Genomic DNA, 21,794 nt, shown 5'->3' with positions numbered 1-21,794 from the left:
CAGGTACCATTGCAACGTTTAAGAAACGTTTAGACAGGTACATGGATAGAAACATAGAAACATAGAAAGTAGGTGCGAGAGCAGACCACCAGGTCCATCGAGCCCGCACCGCCATTCGCTCATGGCTGAACACTAAACAGACACACTTACCCACAAACAGTAGACACAAGACACAGAACACAAGACACTACCCTCCCCTTTATACCGCTATCACCCCTCTCCACCCCAAGAACCTCGTGATCTCCTGGGGGAGGCAAAAAACCGGATAAAAACCCAGGTCCAATTCGGGAAAAAAATCCGGGAAATTCCTCTCCGACCCCAATCTAGGCGATCGACACTTGTCCAGGAGATCACTCAGGTCTTACTATACTAACCATACCTAGGTCCATATCCCTGCCCTCTCCCCGTAGCCCCTTATCCCCTTGGCAGCTAAAAAACCATCTATTTTAGTCTTAAATATATTTAAAGTTTCTGCTTCCACTGCTCCCTGGGGCAGTGAATTCCATAAATTAACCACCCTCTGGGTGAAGAAGTTCTTCCTCATCTCAGTTTTAAAAGAGCCCCCCCTTATTCTGCAACTATGTCCCCTAGTTCTAGTTTCCCCGATCATTGGGAACATCCTCGGTGCATCCACCCGATCAAGGCCCCTCACGATCTTATATGTTTCAATGAGATCGCCTCTCATTCTTCTAAACTCCAAAGAGTAGAGTTCCAGCCTACTTAACCTTTCCTCATATGTCAATCCCCTCATTGCAGGAATTAATCTTGTAAACCTTCGCTGCACTGCCTCCAGGGCTAGTACATCCTTTCTTAAGTATGGACCCCAGAACTGTACACAGTATTCCAAATGTGGTCTCACTAATACTGTGTACAGCTGCAGCAAGACCTCCGTGTTTTTATACTCAATCCCCCTAGCAATAAAGGCCAAAACTCCATTGGCCTTCCTGATTGCTTGCTGCACCTGCATACTAACTTTCAGTGATTCATGTACTAATACCCCTAGATCCCTTTGCGTTGCATTACAACGCAGCTCCTCCTCATTTAGAAAATAACTTGCCCTATCATTTTTTTTCCCAAAGTGAATGACTTCACATTTACTAGTATTAAAAATTTCATCTGCCAAGTTGTTGCCCACTCACCTAGCTTATCTATATCCTTTTGCAGACTCTTCCTATCCTCCTCATCCCCTACTTTTCCTCCCATTTTTGTATCGTCCGCAAATTTTGATATATTACACTTGGTTCCCTCCTCCAAATCATTTATATAAAATTTGTGAACAACTGGGGTCCCCAGCACCGACCCTTGCGGAACCCCGCTAGTTACCGGTTGCCATCCCGAGTATGAACCATTTATCCCCACTCTCTGCTTCCTATTTGTTAGCCAATCTCTACCCATGCTAATATATTACCCCCAATCCCATAATTTTTTATTTTTAGCAATAGTCTCTTATGTGGCACCTTGTCAAAAGCCTTTTGGAAGTCCAAGTATACCACATCCACCGGTTCCCCTTTATCCACCCGGGTTGTTACTTCCTCAAAGAATTCGAGCAGATTCGTTAAACAGGACTTCCCCTTCACAAAACCATGCTGGTTCTGTCCGATGAAGTCATGTTTATCCAAGTGCCCTGTTAGTGTTTCTTTAATAATTGTCTCTAACATTTTACCCACCACCGATGTTAGACTAACCGGTCTATAGTTTCCCGCCTTCTGTTTACTTCCTTTTTTAAATATAGGTGTTACATTGGCCATTTTCCAATCCACTGGGACCGTTCCTGCCTCCAGGGAGTTTTGGAAAATTATCACCAATGCATCCACAATCCCCACCGCTATCTCCCTCAAGACCCTTGGATGTAATCCATCAGGCCCAGGGGATTTATCCTCCTTCAGTCTCATTAATTTCCCTAATACCACCTCCTTGGTAATCTTAATAGTATTTAGCTCCTCCATTCCTACCGCCCCCTGTTTATCCAGCGTTGGAATATTTTTTGTGTCTTCTATGGTGAAGACTGATACAAAATACTCGTTTAATGCCTTTGCCATTTCCATGTTCCCCACCAACAACTCTCCAGTCTCACCCTCCAATGGACCAACGTTCACCTTAGCCACCCTTTTTCTTTTTATATAGCTATAAAAACTCTTACTATTAGTTTTTATGTTGTTCGCTAAATTCCTTTCATAGTCTATTTTCCCCGTCTTAATTAATCTCTTAGTTATTTTTTGCTGACCTTTAAATGCTTCCCAATCCTCTACCCTCCCACTATCTCTGGCTACCTTATATGCCCTTGCCTTCAGCCGAATACTATCCTTTATAGTTTTACTGAGCCATGGCTGACTGTTCTTACCCTTACCCCTTTTTTTCTTCATAGGAATAAATTTTTCTTGAAGGTTATATAGTATACCCTTAAACGTACACCACTGCTCATGTACCGTCTTATTCTTGAGTCTGCTATCCCAGTCAACTTTGATCAGCTCAGTCCTCATACCTTCATAATCCCCCTTATTTAGACTAAGCACCCTAGCCTGAGTTTCAACCTGCTCCCCTTCTATTTGAATATGGAATTCGACCATATTGTGGTCACTTGTTCCCAACGAGTCCCTAACTATGACATTTTTAATTAATCCTGCTTCATTACACAGGACCAGATCCAAGATTGCCTCCCCCCTTGTCGGTTCTGTGACATACTGTTCTAGGAACCCGTCTCTAATACATTCTATAAACTCTTCCTCTAGTCTACCCTGCCCAGTTTGGTTTGCCCAATTAATATGAAAATTGAAGTCCCCCATGATTACAGCAGTTCCCTTTTTACATGCGTCAACTATTTGCAGATTTATGTTCTGACTAACAGCGTCACAGCTATTTGGAGGTCTATAAATTACACCCACTAGTGTTTTTTTCCCCTTATTATTCTCTATCTGTACCCAAGCTGTTTCACTATCCTGATCCTTCAACGCAATATCCTTCCTCTCTATTGCCGTTATTCCCTCCCTTATTAAAAGGGCCACCCCTCCTCCCTTTCTTTCCTGTCTATTTTTCCTAATTGTCGAGTACCCCTCTATATTTAACTCCCAGTCCTGATCCCCTTGCAGCCATGTCTCCGTAATGGCCACGATATCATAACTATATATACTTAATTGCACCGTTAATTCATTTATCTTATTACGAATACTCCGTGCATTTAGATAAAGCACTTTCAGATGATTTTTACTACCCTTCCTTTCCGTTTTTGCCCCTTTTACATCTAAAGCTTTATCTTCACACATTCTGTCTCCTGTCACATTTTGACTTTCCGCTTCCCCACTGATACCCTGCTCTATTTCCTCTACCCCTGCCGTTATTACCCCCCTTGATACCTCCCCCCCGCTACTTAGTTTAAAGACCTCTCTACTGCCCTAGTTATATGATTTGCCAGGACCCCAGTCCCAGCACCGTTCAGGTGAAGTCCGTCCTTACAGAACAGATCCAACCTGTCCCAGTACTGGTGCCAGTGGCCCAAGAAACCAAACCCATTATTCCCACACCAGTCTTTGAGCCACGCATTTAGCTTTTTAATTTTACGTACCCTCGCCGATTTGGCCCGTGGCTCAGGTAGCAATCCGGAGATCAGTACCCTCGAGGTTCTGCTTTTTAATTTATTCCCTAACTGCTCAAACTCCTTCAGCAGATCCTCCTTCCTCGTCCTTCCTATGTCATTGGTCCCCACATGGACCACGACCACTGGATCCTCCCCCTCCCTCTGCAAATTTCTCTCCAGTATCGCAGAGATATCCTTAACCCTAGCACCGGGTAGGCAACACAGCCTTCGGGACATGTTCTGCTGGCCGCAGAGAACCTTATCTACCCCCCGAATAATACTATCCCCTATCACTACGGCATTTCTTCTAACTCCCCCCTCTTGAATGGCCTCCTGATCCACGGTGCTGCAGCCAGGTTGCTCATCCCTCCCACAGCCCCTGATCCCGTCCTTACATTGAGTAAGAGCCTCGGTCATGCTCGTCAGGGGCAAGGGCTGTGGCTCCTGCCGCATCTCCTCCTGGTTCCCCCTACCTGCCTCGCTTATGGCCACACCTTCCTTTCCTTGCTCACTGCCTACTGAATTAGTTAAACTGGTCGGTGTGACCATCCCCTGGCACAAAACATCCAGGTAATACTCCCCCTCCCTGATGTACCGCAGCGTATGAAGTTGGGTCTCCAGCTCATCAATGCGGAGCTGGAGTTCCTCTAGCCTCAAACACTTACTGCAGCTGTAGGGATCTTCTACATCAATGGTGTCGACAAATTCCCACATCTCGCAGTATTGGCACATCTCCTGACCGCCCATCTTATATAAGTAATTAACTGGTCCTATTTAAGAATCCCCTACTGTATTGATACACCCCTTATTTATATAATCCTACCTCCTATAAATGGGAAAGTACTCACCCCAGCCGTAAATTACCTACTGGTTTGGCTGTCTAGTGGTAATTCCGTCCGCTCTTCCTGTCTGGTCCACTGCTCCCTTGCAGTGCGTGGCAAACCTCTTTGCCTCTCCCAGAATCCTTAGCCTCTCAAGCGTATTGCGTGGTCTCCTCTCCTCAGCCTCCTCTCCGAAGACTCTCGAGCCAAAGACTCACACTTTTCTCACAGGGCACTTCGCTCACTCCTAGGACAGGTGTAGGGGAATATGGACCAAAAGGTGAGACTGGTGTAGATAGAAACATAGAAAAATAGGTCTATTCGGCCCTCTGAGCCAGCACCGTCATTCAATATGATCATGGCTAATCATCTAAAATCAGTACCCCGTTCCTGCTTTTTCCCCATATCCCTTGATTTCTTTAGCCCTAAGAGCCAGATCTAACTCTCTTTTGAAAACATCCAGTAAATTGGGCTCCACTGCCTTCTGTGGTAGAGAATTCCACAGATTCACAACTCTCTGGGTGAAGAAGACATGTTGGTCGGCGTGGGCAGGTTGGGTCGAAGGGCTTTTTTCCACGCTGTATGACTCAATGACTATCTATAACTATAAGTTAGTTTTCAGTAGCAGAAAAGGGAGGGAAGGGTTGGGTCAAACAAAGGGAATACCACTGACATGTTGAAACCAAATGGGTTAATGAGCGCAGTTTGCCTTCCAAAACTTCTTTGCACAGCGTGTTATGAATGGCAAGACTATGCACCATGTCCAGCAGGCCAGACTATATGACAAGAAAATTGAGCCAAAATGATTTATTTAGTTATTGGGTGGTGAATCTGTGGAACTCGTTGCCACAGAGAGCTGTGGAGGCCAAGTCAATGGATATTTTTAAGCCAGAGATTGATAGATTCTTGATTAGTAAGGGTGTCAAGGGCAGGAGAATGGGGTTCGGAGAGAGAGATAGATCAGCCATGATTGTATTGGCAGAGTAGACTTGATATACCGAATACCCTAATTCTGCTGCTATCACTTATGACAGACTAAAATAACAATTTCTGAAACCACAAGCAGAAAGAGTCCCTCTAGCATTTTGTGTTTTGGTCAAGATTACAGCAGTCTCTAGTGTATCTATAAAAAGAATATTAGTTGTGCTAATACTCTTGAACTGATTGTTGTGTCTGTCTGTTTCCTTAAAGGGGATGATGCTGGTTTGTGCGGTGATCCTGGCATCCCAGTCCATGGTTCAAGACTGGGTGATGAATTCAAGACAAGGAGCTTTGTACGCTTCAGCTGTGAAGCTGGTTACAATCTCCGAGGATCATCGGAACGATCTTGCAAGGCGGATGGAACCTGGTCAGGAGCACAACCAGTTTGTGAACGTAAGCCTCGGCATCAGAAAACTGAACAAGTCAACCATGAGAATGTTGTCATGAGGGGAAAAACCAAATGTGACTGCAGGGATAGTGGTTTAGCATTATTAAGCTTGGGTTTAAAATGAAAAAAAGGCAAAAGGAGATTGTGGCAGGATCTTAATTTTATTCTCCTCTGATTTTCTCTGGGTGTTCTGGTTTCAAAGTTTTTAAAAGTCTTTTATTGTCATGTGTACCAATTAAGATACAGTGATATGCGAATTACCATTCTAAAAAAAATGCAACAAGACGCACAGCTACATAAAGTTAACATAGTCATCCACCACAGTGGACTCCTCACTGTGATGGAAGTCATTAAAGTCCAAAGTCCCGCCGGGCGATTGAAGCTCCCGCAGCCAGCAGTCGAAGCCCCTGCGTCGGGGAGATCAAAGCTCCCGCATTGGGGCAGTCGAAGCTCCTGTGGGTTGGAGCTCCCGAAGTCGGTCTCTAATCAGAGACCGCGCGCTCCACGATGTTAAAGTCCGCAGGCCCCTGCGGTCGGAGCTCCGAGGTCGATCCCTGGCAAAAGGATCACATCTCCTCGATGCTAAGTCCTGCAGGCTCCTGTGGGTTGGAGCTCCCGAAGTCGGTCTCCGGCAAAGACTCCACGATGTTGGGCCGCAGTGCGATGTGGAAAAAAATTGCATCTCCGTCGAGATGAGAGATTTTTAAAAGTTTCCCCCAAACCCCCCATCCCCCACATGAAATAAACTAAAGAACACTAAAAACATACATTTAACACATACTATTAAAACAACAAAGCAGGAAGGGACAGACAGATTGTTGGCGAGGCAGCCATTGCTGGCACCACCCGGCGATGTAGGGGTTTGTTGGTTAATTGGCTTCTGTAAATTGGCACTAGTGTGTAGGGTAGACCTAGCGTATCATGGGAGCCCAGGTATTCATCTCTTCTTCTCTGTAAACGCAGTTCCTGTAAAGTCAATAGTCCAGAATCGTGTATTGTAGAGACGTTGCATGTTCACATCACGTCGGGGTCACCAATGTAGAGGCACCAAACGTCATGAATAAACGGTTTCTTTATTCAGGCATTATGGGTTAGATATACATGCACATTTAGTCCTCTAACACAAATTCATTGTTGCTGCTGCGAGGCTGTTGCCTCGTGGGTTCGAGCTGAGCTCCTGCTGAGGTGGCAGGACACTCACGCGAAGAGAGAGGAAGACAGAGAGAAGGTTGATCCGGGGTTCGTTATATACTAGGCACACTCGTATAACCCTTGACAACTCCTTCCTGCCATTGCCCAGTCACATGACCCTACCCCCGACTGCCGAGGGTTCGCAAAGCAAGTGGCCTAACCACCGGGTGCCGCCACAGAATTATCTTTCCACTGACTGGTTAGCACGCAACAAAAGCACTGTACCTTAGTACACGTGACTATAAACTAAACTGTACACTTTAGAACATCCTACAACAATAACAATTTGTTGCTCAACAAATATATCGCAAAATTGGCTTGCTAAACCTGTGGAGAGAGCAATGCATTTAAGTAATTTAATTTAAACATTATCAAGACATATTCATTAGTGGTCCTTAGTGTTGTTTGTAATAATATTTAAGATGCTCTCAATAGTTTAGTTACTTTTAAATTCATTTTCAATTCACATAAATGTTTGTGAATATCTCACACATTCACAAAGATCCAAGTTGTGACCGGTGTAATAACCCACTTAACGTGAAGTATGGGGTTCCCTGCTGTTAAGGTATTTTTATGTCCGGGTTTTCTTCGGATCCCATCATTTGATACCAGATTTAGGTCCTAGGAAACGTAGATCCTAGTAACAGTGCTGCAACGTGGAGCCCGGTGATAAACCCCTGTGGCCACAGGGAGAACGTACAAACTCCGTACAGACAGCATCCATAGACAGGATTAAACCTGGGTCTATGGTGCTATGAGGCAGCAACTCTACAGCTGCGCCATTGTGCCGCCCCTGTGTGTTCTATGTTCTAACTCCTTGAGCCAATGCATGTAAACATAGAAACAAGGTGCAGGAGTAGGCCATTCGGCCCTTCGAGCCTGCACCACCATTCAATATGATCATGGCTGATCATCCAACTCTGTATACTGTACCTGCCTTCTCTCCATACTCCCTGATCCCTTTAGCCACAAGGGCCACATCTAACTCCCTCTTAAATATAGCCAATGAACTGGCCTCAACTACCTTCTATGGCAGAGAGTTCCAGAGATTCACCACTCTCTGTGTGAAAAATGTTTTTCTCATCTTGGTCCTAAAGGATTTCCCTTTTATCCTTAAATTGTGACCCCTTGTCCTGGACTTCCCCAACTTCGGGAACAATTTTCCTGCATATAGCCTGTCCAACCCCTTAAGAATTTTGTAAGTTTCTATAAGGGGGAGGCGCTACAGGTCTCTCCGTTGCCGAACCAGCAGGTCGAGGAACAGCTTCTTTCCGGCGGCTGTCACTCTACTAAACAACGTACCTCGGTGACTGCCAATCACCCCTCCCCCCCGGACACTTATTATTTATTTTTTATTCAAATCGTTTGCTATGTTGCTCTTCAAGGGAGATGCTAAATGCATTTCGTTGTCTCTGTACTGTACACTGACAATGACAATTAAAATTGAATCTGAATCTGAATCTGAAGATCCCCCCTCAATCTTCTAAATTCTAGCGAGTACAAGGCAAAGGGTCGAAGGAGGAATTTTGAATAATTTTGTTTACTTTTTGGTCGTTTGTGTCAAGGTACAGTGAAAAGCATTTTGTTGCGTGCTAACCAGTCCGCAGAAAGACAATACATAATTACAATCGAGCCGTGAACAGATACAAGATAAGAGAATAACGTTTAGTGTAAGGGAAAGCCAGCAAAGTTCAATCAAGGATAGTCCAAGGGTACCGATGAGGTAGATAGTAGGTCAGGCCCGCTGTCTAGTTGGGGAGAGGATGGTTCAGTTGCCTGATAACAGCTGGGAAGAAACTGTCCCTGACTCTGGGGGTGGAATGGGTGAGGAGCTGGATGCGGAAAGTTGATAGTTAGGAATAAGCATGATGGTGAATTTGTAACACAAGGAAGAAGCAGCTGTTCGTGGACATAATTACACTCCAGAAATTGGAATCCTTGACACTTGGATTCATGGTCTAAAATTATGAAATAAATCGTGCTCCCTACACAACAGGTGAAGGATAAATTGTGTTTAATCTCTGATGTTTCTACTTCCCAAAGGAAGTTCAACACAAATAAACACAGTGTCTCTTTCCCAGAGTAGGAACATTTAAAACCAGAGAACATAGTTTTAACGGGGGAAAGATTTAACAGGAACCTGAGGGGAAAGAGGTTGTGGGTGTATGGAACGAGCAGCTAGAGGAGTTAGTTGAGGCAGGTACTATTGCATTGTTTAAGAAACATTTAAGAAACATGGATAGGACAGGTTTCGAGGGACATGGGCCAATCTCAGGCAGGTGGGACTAGTGTAGGGCTAGATAGGGCATGTTGATCGGTGTGGGAAAATTGGATCGAAGGACAGGTGTGTACTATGAAATGTTCTTAAAAGTCATTCCTGCTGGAAACTAATGCTTTCTTCCATTTGTTGTAGCTGTATCTTGCGGGAACCCTGGCACTCCAGAAAATACGAAAATAGTTTACAGCGACGGCATTGTGTTCTCCAGCTCCATCACCTATGCCTGCTGGGAAGGTTACAAAACATCAGGGCTGACGACACGGCACTGTACGGCTAACGGCACCTGGACTGGATCTGCTCCCGACTGCACAGGTTGGCTTTACCACTGCAACGTGAAGGTTTACAAGAACATTTAGTTTAGAGATACAACGCGGAAACCGAGTCGATGCCGACCAGTGATTACCCCGCTCACTTACTCTGTCCTACACACTAGGGACAATTTACAATTTTTACCAAAGCCAATTAACCTACAAACCTGTTCTTTTTTTGGAGTGTGAGAGGAAAGTGGAGAACCCGGAGAAAACCCACTCAGTCACGGGGAGAGCGTACAACCTTCGTACAGACAGCACCCGTAGTCAGGATCGAACCTGGGTCTCTGGTGCTGTAAGGCAACAACTCTACCACTGCGCCACCATGCCCTCCAAATGCTGATCAAGAAGCTGTAGAAATACATTGCTAGCCCAATGCATTATAATCTAAAAAGTATATGAATGGGTTATGGGGTGCTTATTATGGATTATGATTTTGCCTTAATAATAATACAAATTTTAGTTGCAGTGCTTTTTTCCCCAATTTCTTTTGCTGTTCTCTCCCCATGAATGTTCACTTAACCAACACTTCTATTATTGGAGAATAAAAAAAAAATAGCTGGAGTAACTCAGTGGGTCAAGCAGCATCTTTGGAGAACATGGATACATGGCCGTTTGGGTGGGAACCCTCCTTCAGTGATTGTGATGGGGAGGAAGACAAGTGGAAGAGAGGAAAGGCAGGACAAAGTCTGGCAGGTAATGGATTGATACAGGTGCGGGGAGCTGTTGATAGGTAGATGGTTGGACAAAGGCCAGAGATGTACAGACAGAAGGTGTAAGACAAAAAGGATTGAAGAGTTGTGAATTATGAAGCTTGTAGAAGGAATGTTGGTGGAAGGGGAGGGGAGAAATTGGTGCTAGTCAAGGTGGCTAAATATCACCCTTCCATGTGATGCAACATGACCCACTGAGTTACTCCAGCACTTGGTGTCTTCTTTTTTGTAAAGCAGCATCCACAGTTTCATGTTTCTACTTTCTATTTAGACATTTGACATTAGACTTTAGAGCAGTGGTTCCCAACCTTTTTTTGGCCATGCCCCACCTAATCACCTCTAAAATCCTGATGCCCCCCCCCCCTTGCTTTCCCTTGAGAGAAAACGGAGGAAATAGATATTATAAGGGTAACTTAGCAAAAGCACTTTGAATCGCATTTCTAAATCCAATTCAATAAATAAGGTTCTCCCATGACCTCGCGCGCTTCGTGCGACGTGCATGAAGAGTGATGGCGCGGTGATTATGTAATAACTACACAATAAAGACCATTTTTACCCCAAAAAAATTATTTACTCAAAATAACATCTGAAACATAAACTACATATGTTTACCTGATGGAAAATCCAAAAAAATAAAAATCGAAAATTTGGGCCCAGACCTCCTCAGTCGCGCTCAATTGCCCCCCTTAAAAATCAAATTGCCCCCCTGTGGGGCATACGCCCCACGTTGGGAACCACTGCTTTAGAGATACAGCGTGGATACAGGTCCTTCAGCTCACCGAGTCCGCGCTTACCAGCGATCACCCCGTACACTAGCACTGTCCTACACACTTGGGGCAATTTACAATTTTTACCGAAGATAATTAACCTACAAACCTGCACGTCTTTGGACTGTGGGAGGAAACCGGAGCACCCGGAGAAAACCCACGTGGTCACGGGGAGAACGTACAAACTCCGTAACAGACAGCACCCGTAGTCAGGATCGAACCCGGGTCTCTGGCAATGCAAGGCAGCAACTCATCCACTGCACCACTGTGCCACCCACAATTGTCGGAAGTAAATGCAATAATATTAATTGCTCTTGGACTTTCAAATCTATCAACTAGTACTAAATTTGGTCACATCCTACAGAAGTTACATGATTGGGTTGCCCTCTTCCTCTGCTAAGCTTTAGCTTCTAATGTTTTTAATCCTTTAAAAACACTATTCTTTCATTCCTTGGGCCTGGATTTGAGCCCTGCCCTGCCCGAATGGAACTAGTTTGACATACAACATCAGAAACTCTCTTCCTATGCACGACACGGCACCAAGCAAATGTGCTCAGAATTTACGTGGAATGTTTTCTCTGGTAAATGGCATTCATTAGAAATGTGTTCTTGGTTCATACCAGTGGTTAGGGAGAGTAAAATAGGGCTCATTCCTCCTCTAGCTATAGGACAATTCACCTGATTATAACAGTGAAAGCCTTTCCAATTATCTATTGTAAAATTATAAAAACTCTGTGAATATTAGTTTGTTTTGAAAATAGTCGTTCCAGTATTTTAAAAAAAGTTTGTATTTCAATTTAAAACAAAAGCTGCAGCTAATGAGAAATCCAAAAACTGATTGAATTTAGAAACAAAAACATCAGCATTTAATTTATTTTGAATGATACTTGAGAGTTCTATATTTTAAACATTAAAATAATAATTGCAAAGATTTCTAAACATCCTATTAAATCACTGCAGTCAAATTTAATTTGGGTGCCTGAGAATTGTTTTGAATTTTTAGATGTGGTCATGTAATATTATTTACATTGTTTTAATAGTTTAGTTTTGTTGTATAGTTTAGTTTAGTTTATAGTTTGGTAAAACAGCGGGGAAACAGACTCTTCAGCCCACCATCTTCACACCAACCAGCGATCAATCTGCACAATAGTTCTATCCTACACACTAGGGACAATTTATAATTTACAGAAGACAATTACACAAACCTGCACATCTTTGGAGTGTGGGAGGAAACCAGAGAAGCAGGTTCGATCCTAACTAACATATACAACAATTACAGCACGGAAACAGGCCAACTCGGCCCTTCTAGTCCGTGCCGAACACTTATTCTCCCCGAGTCCCATCTACCTGCACTCAGATCATAATCCTCCATTTCTTTCCCGTCCATATACCTATCCAACTAGGGGTGCTGTCTGTACAGAGTTTGTTCATTCTCCCCATGACTTGCGTGGGTTATCTCCAGGAAACTCCTGATTCCTCCCACACTCCAAGTGCGTAGGCTGAAAGGCCTGTTTCCACACCATTTTTCTAAAAATAATTCACAACAAAGACTCCAGAGAATAAACAAGATGAACAATTACACAAACCAAAGATAGACACAAAATACTTCAGTAACTCAGCAGGTCAAGTAGTATCTCTGGAGAAAAGGAATAGGTAACATTTCAGACGTTTTCCTTCTCTCCTGAGATGCTGCTTGACCCGCTGAGTTACTCCAGCATTTTGTGCCTATCTTCGGTGTAAACCAGCATCTGCAGTTCCTTGCTACACATTTGTATGAATCAACTTTGCTTCACACATCAACCAGTTCCATGGGTGTTACACCGTGAACACTGCAGTTATTTTAAGTGCAATTAAAAATAAAAAGAATAAAAAATTGGGGCAGATGGAAACTTGGGAAGACTGATGATGGACAAGCCTATAACAATCATGAAATAAGTTCATATTAGCGGAATTCGGCCTTTCGGCCTATCGAGTCCACTCCACCAGTTAATCATCGCTGATCTATCTTTCCTTCACAACCCCATTCACCTGCCTTCACCCCATAACTCTTGACACCCTTACTAATCAACTAATCATAATATTCCAAGCTAACGGCACGGTGGCGCAGCGGTAGAGTTGCCGCTTCACAATGCTTGCAGCACTGGAGACCCGGGTTTGATCCTGACTATGGCTGCTGTCTGTACGGAGATGGCATGTTCTCCTCTGTGACCGCGTGGATTTTCTCAGAGTTCTTAGGTTTCCTCCCACACTCTAACAACATACAGGTTTGTAGGTTAATTGGCTTGGGTTTGTATAGTTGGTATAATTCTAAATTGTCTCTAGTATGTGTGGGCTTGTGTTAATGTGTGGGGATCACTGGTCGGCATGGATTTGATAGGCCCAGGAGCCTGTTTCCCTGCTGTATCTCTAAACCAAACTAAACTAACAGTTCTTGCTTTTACTGATTAGTAAATCAAACGCATTTAGTATGTTCGTATAAGGGGTGATCGCTGGTCGGCGTGGACTCAGTGAGCGGAAGGGTCTGTTTCCACTCTAAGTCAAAACTATGATTATGCTGTTGTAATTTGCTAATTGGTGTTTATTATTGTTCTCAACTGCAGTTACTGATTGTGGTGACCCTGGTGCGTTGGCTAATGGTGTTCATCTGGGAAATGATTTCACCTACAACAAGACAGTAACATACCAGTGTAACCCAGGCTTCTGGATGGAAACACCTATGTCCTCTACATTACGCTGCATGAAGAATGGTTCTTGGAATCAGACCAAACCAGCCTGCAAAGGTATGAACAAGTGCCAGGTCAGAGCTGAACCATCATCACATTTCACAACTCTTCATCAGTCAGTCTCGCACCTTCTGATCTTATCTCTTGCCTTTGTTCCCACCATCTGCCTATCACCTCCCCACCCCCTTGCCTATGTCCACCTATTACCCCCCCCCCCCCCCCCCCCCCACGCTTTGTCCTACCTCTCCTTTCTCCAAGTTTATTTCACCCCCACCTCGATAACACTCTGAACAAGGGTCCCAACCCAAAACCTCACCTATCCATGCTCGCCAGAGATACTGCCTGACCCACTGAGTTAATCTAACACGTTGTTGTTTCCTTTTGAGTAAACCAGCATATGCCAAACAAGCATTGCCTCAGAAATTTGTGACAAATGGTGTAAACCCTGGATACAATTGTATACTTTTTTTGGAAAACAAACCTCAAAGTTAAGTACTTGGCATTAGTTTAGCTTAGTTTAGAGATACAGCACAGAAACAGGCCATTCAGTCCACCAAATCCGTGCCGACCAGCGATCATCCCATACACCAGCACTATCCTACACAATCGGGCAAATTAACCTGCAAATCTGCCCATCTTCAATATCAATATCAATATCAGTTGTATTCGTCACTTGCACATAAAGTGCAAGTGAAATGAATATGCCAGCAGCGGTACAATGAAAAAACACACAAAAACACAATAAAAATTGAATACAAACATCCACCACAGCATTCATCACTGTGGTGGAAGGCACAAAATTTGGCCAGTCCTCCATTTTCCCCTGTGGTTGGGACCTCAACCCTCCGCAGCCGCTGCTGCGGGCGTCCAGATGTTCAGACAAGATAAAGTCCAGGTAAGTCCTGAATCGGTGCTTTCCCACTGGAGACTGCAGCTTCAGGTTGGTGTAGGCCGCAGGCCGGCGGCCGAAGGTTTAAAGTCCCCGCCGCGCCCGCGGTAGAAGTTGGCTGCCGGCCGGCGGTCGGAGCTTCTTCTCCCCTCAGGTCCCCAACGGGGGATCCCAGGCCCAGGACACCGCGCCAGCTGGAGCTCCGCAGAACGCGGCTTCAGGCTGCCACGGGCCGGCGACTGCCGGTGAGGGCTCGCCCGCTCCGCGACGAGAGTCCACGCTGCGCCCGCTGCTGCAGCCCCGGGCACGTCTCCTGGAAAGGCCGCACCAATCCTTGATGTTAATCCATGGGGGAGGCGACATGGAAAAAGTCGCCTCTCTGTGGAGGAGGCGACCAAAACGGTTTCCCCCTTACCCCCTCCATACCACCCCCCACACAAGACACACAGAGAGACACCAAAAACATACATTAGGACACACTAAAAAAATTTTAAAAGTTCAAAAAACGAACACGCTGCTCGCAGGGCTGCAAGTTAGGGGACAAAGTTAGGAGAAAACCCACGCAGTCACAGGAAGAACATACAAACCCCATACAGACAGCAGCTGTAGTCAGATCGAAAACCGGGTCCCTGGCGCTGTAAGGCAGCAACTCTACCATGGCGCCACCGTGCCGCTCATTCTGAGGCAGACTGTTGTTGCACATTGCATATCCTGTCAAAGAGGTTAAAAGTGAAGGAAAGCAATTGAAATTCAGTAAATGCAGAGCAAGAGAGGTGCCAAAGAGAATTTTTCACTCATGAGATAGTGATGTTGCTAGTGTGTTGCTAGGAAACTGGTGTTGAAACAAGCAGTGCAAGTGACTGGAGAATACAATTAGATGTGTTTCTGCAGAGGGATGGGGTCGAGAGATAAATGGCAAATAAATAGATGTCAGATCCATTGTTGCTAAAAAATATTATGTTTATAATTGCAACTTATTAAGGATTTTGGTGAGCCATGAATTTACTGATTTAGTTTTACTTTAAAATAACAGCGTGGAAACAGGCCCTTCGGCCCACCGAGCCCACACTGACTACCCATCACCCGATCACACTAGTTCCATGTTATCCAACTTTCTCATCCACTCCCTGCACACTGGGGGCAATTTACAGAGGGCCGATTAACCCAATTTCACTGCATGTCTTTGGGATGTGGGAGTTAACCAATGAAGTCCCATAGAACGTACAAACTCCACACAGAGAGCACCTGAGATCAGAATCGAATCCAGGTCTGTGTCGCAGTGAAGGGCCTGTCCCACTTGCCGATTTTTTCGGAGACTGTCGGCATCATTGACTGACGTAACAGGCCACCGAAAAAGTCTCTTAAATGCCATTATCATATTTCTCCCCACCTCTATTTATCTCCACCACAACCCTCTCCTGTAAAATTATCAGAGTGCAATTGAAATCACCCCCCACCATCCCGGAAGTCCTCTCGAAAATGTGGCGCCTAGTCCGGTAGAGGTGGCCAATCTCAACCTCATCGGGACTTTTGTGGACGATCGGTGGGTCAAAGTTGCCCTCTGCAGCCGTGGCTCTGGAACTCCAGCCCGGCTGGAACCGGCAGATCTGTTCCCATAGCTGACTTCCGAGGCCAACTTTGCGGGCGCATGTCTCGGTGCAGTGACCTCTGTTGATCCGGCTAAATGGATAATCCAGAAAGGCTCTGGAACCATGGATGCCAGAAAACCGACGGTAGACCTGTACTTGCGAGGGTTTTAACTGGATGAGTGGGATGTTGAGAATCGGAGGAGAAGGTCAGAAACTGAAGAACTGATGGGAAGCTACAGGTTATGAACAGTAAGGCTGAAAGGAAGGACAGGCAGGGAGAGGTTAATGAACCTGGTGAGACTGATAAACTAAAGTATGTTTATTTCAATTCAAGGAGTATCGTGGGTGAAGCAGATGAACTTAGAGCCTGGATCAGTGTATCAGTATTCACCAAGGTGAAGAACCTGGAGGACTGTAAGATCAGTGTGGGGAATACTAATATGCTACAGCAGTTTGAGATCAAGATTAAGATGCATGGGATGCAAGATGACTCGGTCAATCATAAATAGCTTACTTGTGGAAGGATTGTGGTTTATGGGTGGATGGGGGTTATAAGTGGATGGGAGGTCTGTGAACGGTGGTCTGTAGGGATTTGTGTTGGGGGCAGCACGGTGGCACAGCAGTAGAGTTGCTGCCTCACAGCGCCAGAGATCCGGGTTCGATCCTGACTACGGGTGCTGTCTTTATGGAGTTTGTACGTTCTCCTTGTGACCGTGTGGGTTTTTTCAGGTGCTCCGGTTTCCTCCCACACTCCAAAGACCTGCATGTTTGCAGCTTAATTGGCTTTGGTAAAATTGTAAATTGTCCCTTGTGTGTAGAATAGTGCTAGTTTACGGGGTGATCGCTGGTCGATGTGGACTCAGTTGGCCGAAGGGTGTGTTTCCCCCCTGTATCTCTAAGGGTTAAAGTCTAAAGGCATTTATTATTTCTGATATATATAAATGACGTGGATATAACTGTTAGGTTGGTTAATAAGTTTGTGATGACACAAAAGTCCTTTACAGCACTGACATGCTGAGGGATCTTGGGGTCCAAATCCATAGCTCCCTGAAAGTGGCAACACAAGTAGATAGAGGGGTAAACAAAACATATAGAATGGTTGCCTTCATTGGTCAGGGCAGGGATGGGGAACCTGTGGCCTTTAGGCCGCATGCAGCCTTCTAGGCCATTAAGTGCGGCCTTTTGAATGAATCCAAATTTTGGAGAACAAATCCTTTAATTTTTATTAATATGTTTTTGTTCGTCTTTTATTATTTTTATTTTAATCTTAAAATGAACGTATTTAAAATAGCAAAGAGTAAAAGAAGATTCAACTAAATAATCCTATATCTAATTGAAGTTTCTTGGATGCGCCCTTATTAGATTACAGCTAACTTAATGCGGCCTCCCAACATGAACAGGTTCCCCACCCCTGGGTCAGGGCATGAGTACAAGAGTCAGAAAGTCATGTGGCAGCTTTATAGGACTTTGGTTAGGCTGCATTTGGAGTATTATGCACCTTTCTGGTCATCACTTGCAGAAAGGATGAGGAGGCTATGGACCAGGTAGAGAAGAATATTAAACTGCCTAGATTAGAGGATGTTAGGTATGCAGAGTGGTCAATAAGAAGGAAAGGCAGATGCTGGTTTACACTGAAGATAGACACAAAATGCTGGATAAACTCAAAGCGGGACTGGCAGCATCTCTGGAGAGAAGGAATGGGTGACGTTTCAGTTCGAGACCCTTCTTCAGACTCTTCCCGCTAAGTTACTCCAGAATGTTGTGTCTATCTTAGCTGTAAGGAGAGGTTGGACTGAGTTGGAAATGTTTTACTCGATCATTGTAGGCTGAGGGGAGACCAGGTAGAAATATATAAAATGATGAGAGGCATCAATAGCGTAGACAAAAATGGGTCGAGACTAAAGAAGGGTCTCGACCCAAAACGTCACCTATTCCTTCACTCCATAGATGCTGCCTCACCCACTAAGTTTCTCCAGCATTTTTGTCTACCTTCGATTTTTCCAGCATCTGCAATTCTTTCGTAAACATAAATAGGGTAGTCAGTCAGATCTTTTTTCCCCCCCAGGGTGGAAATAACAAAGGCTAGTGAGCAGTATTTTAAGGTAAGGGCACATTTTGAAGAAGATGTGCAGGGCAAGTTGTTTACACGAAGGGTGGAGAGTAAGTTCATAAGTGATAGGAGCAGAATTAGGGCATTTGGCCCATCAAGTCTACACCACCATTCAATCATGGCTGATCTATCTTTCCCTCTCAACCCCATTCGGATTCCTTCTCCTCATAACAGCTGACACCTGTACAGATCTAGAATCTATCTCTGCCTTAAAAAATATCTATTGACTTAGAAACATAGAAACATAGAAACTAGGTGCAGGAGTAGGCCATTCGGCCCTTCGAGCCTGCACCGCCATTCAATATGATCATGGCTGATCATCCAACTCAGTATCCCATACCTGCCTTCTCTCCATACCCCCTGATCCCCTTAGCCACAAGGGCCACATCTAACTCCCTCTTAAATATAGCCAATGAACTGGCCTCAACTACCCTCTGTGGCAGAGAGTTCCAGAGATTCACCACTCTCTGTGTGAAAAAAAGTTCTTCTCATCTCGGTTTTAAAGGATTTCCCCCTTATCCTTAAGCTGTGACCCCTTGTCCTGGAAAATAGGGTATTGATTTCCACAGACTTGATCTCCACAGCTTTCTGTGGCAATGAATTCCACAGATTCACCACCCTCTGACAAAATAAATTCCTCCTCATCCCCTTCCTTAATATATGGAACGTTCTTTTATACTGGGGCTATGATCTCTGGTCCTAGATTATCCCACTAGTGGAAACATCCTCTCCACATTCACTGTATCCAAGCCTTTGACTATTTGGTAAGTTTCACTAAGGTGTCCCCTCATCCTTCTAAACTCCAGCAAGTACAGGCCCAGTGCCTTCAAACGCTCATCATATGTTAACCCACTCATTCTGGGATCATTCTCGTAAACTTCCTCCAGACCCTCTCCAGAGCCAACACATTCATCCTCGGATATGGGGCCCAAAATTGCTCACAATACTATAAATGCAATCTGACCAGAGCCTTATAGAGCCTCACTGTTTTTTTTTAATCCTAGTCCTCTCAAAATAAATGCTAGCATTGTGTTTGCCTTCCTTACTACTGATTCGACTTGCAAATTAACCTTTTGGAAATCCTGCACCAGCACTCCCAAGTCCCTTTGTACCTTCATTTTTTGGAATCTCTAAATGGAATCCCCATTTAAAAAATAGTTTGCACTTTTATTCCTACTACCAAAAGGCATGACTCCACACTTTGCTACGCTGTATTCCATCTGCCACTTCTCTGCCCACTCGCCCAACCTGTCCAAGTCCTTCTGCAGAGTACCTGCTTTCTCTACACCACCTGCTCCTCCACCATCTGCAAACTTGGCCACAAAGCTTTCAATATCCTCGTCCAAATCATTAATATACAAAGGGAAGAGTAGCGGCCCCAGCACCGACCCCTGCAGAACTCTGCTGGTCACTGGCAGCCAACCAGAAAAAGCCCCCTTTATTGCCACTCTTTGCCTTCTACGATCCAGCCAACCTCTTATCCATGCTAGTATCTGCCCTTTGATACCATGGGCTCACATCTTTAGCAGCCTCGCGTGTGGCACCTTATCAAAGGCTTTCTGAAAATCTAGATAAACTACATCCACAGATTTTCCTTTGTCTGTGTTGCTATTTACTTCCTCGAAGAATTCCAATAGTCAGGCAATATCTCCCCTTCACAAAACCATGCTGACTTCAGCCTATTTTATCATCAACCTTTAAGTACTGCCTAACCTCATGCTTTATAATAGACTCCAAAATGGACTCCGTGTTACCTTTCTAGTTACCTTCTGTTGTTTTTTTAAAAGCTTCTGAATCCACTGGCTTCCCACTAATCTTGTTCTTTTATGCCTTCTCTTTTATTTTTATGCTGCCTTTGACTTACCTTGTCAGCTACGGTTGCCTCATTCTCCCCCAAGAATCTTTCTTCCTCTTTGCAATGAAAAGATCTTGCATCTTCTGAATTATTCCCAGAAATACCTGCCATTGATGTTCCACCGTCATTCCTGCTGGGGTCCCTTTCAGGTCAACTTTGGCCAACTCCTCCCTCGTGCGTCTGTAGTCCCCTTTGCTTAACTGTACTGACACATTCAATGTCATCTTCTCCCTCTTAAATTGCAGGTTGAATCTTATCAGCAGGTGGTCCCTACCTCCTAATGGTTCCTTACCTTGAGCTTCCTTATCAAATCCTGATCAATACACAACACTAAATCCAGAATTGCCTTTTCCCTGGTAGGCTCCATTACAAGCTGCTCTAAGAAACCATCTCGGGGGCACTCTACAAATTCCCTCTCTTGGGTACCAATACCAACCTGATTTTCCCAGTCTACCTGCATATTGACCACCTTGACATTGCCTTTTTTACATGCCATTGTGTCTCCTGATATAACTTGTACCCTATATCCTGGTAACTGTTTGGGGACCTGTAAATAACTCCCATTAGGGTCTTTTTGATGATTGCACTTTCTCAGCTTGACCCACAATGACAAGGATTGAACCCAGGTCTCTGGAGCTGTAAGGTAGCAACTCACCTGTTGCACCTCCATGCTGCCCCTTATTGAGATTATTTTAACAAATTATCTCTCTTTCATATTTTATCAACTGTGCCACCGTGCCACCATGCTGTTTAATATTTTCTGTTTTATAATGATATTTGTGCAATTAAGTGGAAGGTAGCATTTCAATCTCTGTCTATCAGAGGGTGGGTTTGCTGGGTGAGAGAGGACAAGGTCACTGCTTTAATGATGTTGATGTGATTGATAACATTGGCCAGAATGCTTGAGAGGTTCCGCCTTATTATTTAACCAGCTTGCTCATTTCTTGAAAAGTGCGTTTGAAGAGAAATTAGATAATTTGTGCCACTTAACAGAGGTGAGCAATTCCTAAGACAGACTATTTGGCTGCATGTGAAGATGGTGACGCGGAGAGTCAGACAGGCGGAGAGCCATCATTGCACGTGCAACAGGAGTAATCATGGAATGGAGTGTGTGAGAGACTGGCTTAGATGCTGCTTCGACTGCGAGAGGTAACGGTGGCGTAGCGGTAGAGTTACTGCCTTACAGCGAATGCAGCGCCGGAGACCCGGGTTCAATCCCAACTACGGAGTTTGTTTGTTCACCCTGTGGCCTGCGTGGGTCTTTCTCTTGAGATCTTCAGTTTCCTCCCACACTCCAAAGACCTACAGGGTTGGCTTGGTGTATGTGTAAATAGTCCCTAGTGGGTGTGGATAGTGTGAATGTGCGGGGATCGGTGATCGGCATGGACCCAGTGGGCCGAAGGGCCTGTTTCCGCACTGTATCTCTGAACTAAACTAAACTAAATTAGAGGGAGAGACAGATTCTCAGAAGGTGGCCGAGTAAACGAAGATGCAAGGAACTGCAGATGCTGGAGTCTTGAGCAAACATTTCATAGACCCCTCCCGACCCGAAACATTGCCTGTCCATTCCCTCCATATATGCTGCCTGACCCGCTGAGTTACCCCAGGAC

General features: G+C 44.8%; 1 protein-coding gene across 1 annotated transcript in view; it reads left to right on the top strand.

Moving 5' to 3' along the window:
* The window catches only part of LOC129697526 (CUB and sushi domain-containing protein 1-like), a 512,171-nt gene that overhangs the window by 446,806 nt on the left and 43,571 nt on the right, over window positions 1-21,794 (top strand). The window contains exons 43-45 of the mRNA XM_055636177.1: window positions 5,584-5,766; window positions 9,366-9,542; window positions 13,619-13,798. Coding sequence (XP_055492152.1) covers window positions 5,584-5,766; window positions 9,366-9,542; window positions 13,619-13,798 — 540 coding nt within the window. The remainder of the gene's footprint in view (window positions 1-5,583; window positions 5,767-9,365; window positions 9,543-13,618; window positions 13,799-21,794) is intronic.

This window comes from Leucoraja erinacea, chromosome 5 (genome assembly GCF_028641065.1).
Source record: "Leucoraja erinacea ecotype New England chromosome 5, Leri_hhj_1, whole genome shotgun sequence".
Taxonomy (NCBI): Eukaryota; Metazoa; Chordata; class Chondrichthyes; order Rajiformes; family Rajidae; genus Leucoraja; species Leucoraja erinaceus.
The sequence above is the reverse complement of the archived record's forward strand: the minus strand, read 5'-3'. Positions and strand labels throughout refer to the sequence as shown.